At 45.4% G+C, this 5000-nt stretch overlaps 1 protein-coding gene across 2 annotated transcripts in view; it reads right to left on the bottom strand.

Annotated features, from left to right (window-relative positions):
* Positions 1-1595, bottom strand: part of LOC106582529 (neuropilin-2) — a 258981-nt gene extending 257386 nt beyond the window's left edge. Inside the window, exon 1 of one of the 2 annotated variants that reach the window (XM_045704914.2) lies at positions 563-1595. In XM_045704914.2, coding sequence (XP_045560870.2) covers positions 563-635 — 73 coding nt within the window. In that variant the 5' untranslated portion in view covers positions 636-1595. The remainder of the gene's footprint in view (positions 1-562) is intronic. The other variant, XM_045704915.2, reaches the window with a different exon arrangement.
* Between the last annotated feature and the right edge of the window lie 3405 nt (positions 1596-5000).

Genomic DNA, 5000 nt, shown 5'->3' with positions numbered 1-5000 from the left:
TTAAATGTAATCCTCAATTAATGAAATATTTGAGAAATGTGTGGGCTATTTAGGCTGTAATTGTATGTTCCTTTTTAAAATACACCGACGGGGCACCGGGGAACTAACGGGCTCACGGTGACGCCTGCGGCAAGCGGAATATCCTCCGTAAATAACAGCCCGGTGGACACTTCCAGCCGGTAAAACACATCACATATCGTTCAGCTATCGTCTATCCGTCGTTGAATATGTGACTGTCTGTAAAAGGATAGAAATCTTAATGTGTTAACACGGAGATGTTTTGTGGATTTGATAGTCTAATATAAAACATATGCTGACAGAGCGAAAAGAGGCTTCAATCCGCGTCCAAAAACAGCCTGAGATCCTGAGGACTGTATAGTGAAACATCCTTATCTTCTTATCTTCCTAAAGCTTTACTGTCAAAAAATAATGATGGAGCTTATTCATGTCTGTTTGAGTCATGTTTCAAACCACACGTTTTGTGTGAATATTTGACATGTTTTTGGTTGTTGTAGTAAGGCGGTAAAAAGCCTAAATGTATCGCTCCGGTAAAACAACTTACCTTCTTCACCGATAACTATTTGTGGTAAACAAACCGCCAGTAAACATCCACAGAGCCACGGTAATATATCCATTTTCGGAGGTGAAGTTTCACCCTTCCCAATCCGGGAGAGAAGAACTCGCCGTGAAAGTCTTCTTCCTCGTGTAAAACTGTTTTTCTCCGCTCACCCGTAACACGCGTCTCCACCGGGAAGACGTCTGTCTGCGGTTCTCTGTTCAACACAACGGAGATATCAATCCCCAGCCGCTTAACACTTCTTTTCTTTCTTCTTATTTCAAATCAATAATATTCTTTTTTTTTTGCCCCGTTATTTCAATTTAATAATTTAGAAGATTCAAAACCATTCTGGCCACTGCGGCGTTCAGAATCACGGAAAAAAAATAAAAATAAAAATATCAATTTCATCCAGATAATATTCTATTACAAAGAAATAAAGGACCTGTTAAAATAAAATAAAAAATGTGTATGAATTCATTCCGAAGTCCGTAGCGGTTTTTAGTCCACAGAATTGATGCTTTCGCTGGCTGATATCTGAAGTGTTTTGGTTGCCTCCAAAAACCAGAGAAGATATTTATTTTGTATTTCCTTTGACTTTCTCCCTCCGGCGCATTTACTTTGTCCCCCCCCCAAAAAACTCCCCCGCACAAAAACTAACAAACAAAAAAAAACACAAATCTAAAGGAAATAGTCCAACTGTCCTTGGCTCGTACGTAAAAATCGGTCCGTATTGCCGTTATTACCCAGTGCTGTATAATCTAGCAGTATCCACTCCGTTGTCTCTCCGCTGTCCAGACACACAGCTCCTTCTCTCTGCTCTACTCGGAGTATTCTGGCTGGAGTTTTTTGTGAAGGCTCGGTCTTCCAGCAGCCAGAGCGCAGGCAGGCGGGCAGGCGGGCAGGCAGGCAGGCAGGCAGGCAGGCAGGCAGGCAGGCAGGCAGGCAGGCAGGCAGCATGTGTATGTAATAACGTTAGAGCGGAGCAGCTATCACATTACAGTCATCACCTAGACCCGCCTCCCCACAGCCGCTGATTAAAGAGGACCACTAAGGACCTGCTGCAGCGTTTCTTTCTTTTAGTTATAAAAAGACGGAACAAGGAACTGGAAATATAGAAGCGGTGCGCGCACATACACACACACACACACACACACACACACACACACACACACACACACACACACACACGCACACGCACACGCACACGCAGACACACACACACACACACACACACACACACACACACACACACACACACACACACACACACACACACACACACGCACACGCACACGCAGACACACACACACACACACACACACACACACACACACACACACACACACACACACACACACACACACACACACACACGCAGCCTCATGCCCTCATGGGTCGTGAAACACCATGTCGGTGGTTCATGCAGAAACCACTGGGCTGGTTGGTTAAAGAAGAAAACGACCTGGTGTTTCATGGACAGCGGTGGACAAGACCCGTATATAAACTCCCTATTCTTAGAAAAGAGGAATAAGCATTAAACCATCCGCACAGTCATAGGATTACCAAACAATTATTAAACAAACTTAAAAGGAAGTATGGAGATATAACGATGTCAGCAAAAAAAAAAAAACAAAAAAAAAAAACGTAGAAGACATTTATGATAAATGATGAGTTACAAAGTCATTCTATGTCAATAGTGTCCACTCAACAAACCATTGAAAAGTCATTGAAATACAGTAGTAGTTTACTGTGAATATGCTGACGTTGTGTTACTGCAGTAGTGATAGCTTGGCATGCCAGCTCAGGCAGCGGACTGGTAATGTGTGGTTACGCTGGGGATGTAAACGCACCATCCTCTTGACAACATGCCATGTACAGTAGCGTAACAAGGGGTTGATAGGCTTTCAATAATCAGAATAAGGTGGAAAAATAACACAAAAGGGCTACACACAACAACAACAACAACAACAACAAGCACAACAAAAACCCTGTCATGAAAAAAAGACTCAAAACCTCATGTCTTCTATATAGGCTATAAAACACTTACATGTATATACGTGTTTCACACAGGAAGAGGTCAGGGCATATGAAACGTAAAACCAGAAGAGATGAGAAACTCTGTATCAATTCAACGATAAGAGTGAGAAAAGCTGAGAAAATCGTACAATGGGGATAAAAGTCCCTCGCTGCCACATTGAACACATCAAAGCTTCTTCTCTACATCCATCCAGTTAGAAAACCAATCGTTCCCAGAGCTTAGCCGTTACTCGCTCCATAACGTACCCGCCCTGGACCCACCCAGGCCCGCCCGGTTTGGGTCTCCATCCCACCACACCACCAGCACTAACTACAGACATGAACTCATGATGGAGGATTTATAATGACACAGTTATACTCTGCAGAAGCCAGCTCCTTAGATACACTTCTTCTCAGAAACTGAGGTCTGGTCTAAAGTAGTGCACTATATATATAGGGAATAGGGCTTCTGGTTCAAAGTAGTTCACTATATATAGGGAATAGGGTGCCTTTTATTAAGATTTAGGGGAGAACACGTTAGCTGAGGTTTTCAAATAAAATAAAATTTAATACGCCAAATACAACAAGTGTAGACCTTATCGTGAAATGCTTACTTACAAGCCCTTAATTTATCAACAATGCAGTTTTAAGAAAATAGAGTTATGAACATTTTTACTACACAAACGAAAGTTAAACAATAGTTACAAACAAATAACAATAATGAGGCTATATACAGTGGGGTACCAATACCGAGTCAATGTGCTGGGGGTACAGGTTAGTCGAGGTAATTGAGGTAATATGTATATATCGGTAGGGGTAAAGTAACTATGCATTGATAACAAACAGCGAGTAGCAGCGGTGTAGAAACAAAAGGGGGGGGGGGGGGGGGGGGTCAATGTAAATAGTCGGGTAGCCATGTGATTGGCTGTTCAGCAGTGTTATGGCTGTTCAGGAACCTTTTGGACCTTTTCAGCACATGGTGGAGAGATTTCCTGTCTGGGCCTTTATCTCCTGTTTAACGCCATATCTACTAACACCCTACTATACCCCTCTTCCCTAACGTACTCAGGACACCCCTCTATAGCACTCTTCCCTAACGTACTCAGGACACCCCTCTATACCCCTCTTCCCTAACGTACTCAGGACACCCCTCTATACCCCTCTTCCCTAACGTACTCAGGACACCCCTCTATACCCCTCTTCCCTAACGTACTCAGGACACCCCTCTATACCCCTCTTCCCTAATGTACTCAGGACACCCCTCTATACCCCTCTTCCCTAACGTACTCAGGACACCCCTCTATAGCCCTCTTCCCTAACGTACTCAGGACACCCCTCTATACCCCTCTTCCCTAATGTACTCAGGACACCCCTCTATACCCCTCTTCCCTAACGTACTCAGGACACCCCTCTATAGCCCTCTTCCCTAACGTACTCAGGACACCCCTCTATACCCCTCTTCCCTAACGTACTCAGGACACCCCTCTATACCCCTCTTCCCTAACGTACTCAGGACACCCCTCTATACCCCTCTTCCCTAACGTACTCAGGACACCCCTCTATAGCCCTCTTCCCTAACGTACTCAGGACACCCCTCTATACCCCTCTTCCCTAACGTACTCAGGACACCCCTCTATACCCCTCTTCCCTAACGTACTCAGGACACCCCTCTATACCCCTCTTCCCTAATGTACTCAGGACACCCCTCTATACCCCTCTTCCCTAATGTACTCAGGACACCCCTCTATACCCCTCTTCCCTAATGTACTCAGGACACCCCTCTATACCCCTCTTCCCTAACGTACTCAGGACACCCCTCTATAGCCCTCTTCCCTAATGTACTCAGGACACCCCTCTATACCCCTCTTCCCTAATGTACTCAGGACACCCCTCTATACCCCTCTTCCCTAACGTACTCAGGACACCCCTCTATACCCCTCTTCCCTAATGTACTCAGGACACCCCTACTATAGCCCTCTTCCCTAACGTACTCAGGACACCCCTCTATACCCCTCTTCCCTAACGTACTCAGGACACCCCTCTATACCCCTCTTCCCTAACGTACTCAGGACACCCTACTATACCCCTCTTCCCTAATGTACTCAGGACACCCCTCTATACCCCTCTTCCCTAATGTACTCAGGACACCCTCTATACCCCTCTTCCCTAACGTACTCAGGACACCCTACTATACCCCTCTTCCCTAATGTACTCAGGACACCCCTCTATACCCCTCTTCCCTAATGTACTCAGGACACACCTCTATACCCCTCTTCCCTAATGTACTCAGGACACCCCTCTATACCCCTCTTCCCTAATGTACTCAGGACACCCCTCTATACCCCTCTTCCCTAATGTACTCAGGACACCCCTCTATACCCCTCTTCCCTAATGTACTCAGGACACCCCTCTATACCCCTCTTCC

Source organism: Salmo salar, chromosome 21 (genome assembly GCF_965601325.2).
Source record: "Salmo salar chromosome 21, fSalSal1, whole genome shotgun sequence".
NCBI lineage: Eukaryota > Metazoa > Chordata > Actinopteri > Salmoniformes > Salmonidae > Salmo > Salmo salar.
Note: the sequence above shows the minus strand (reverse complement) of the source record. Positions and strands in the feature narration are given on the sequence as shown.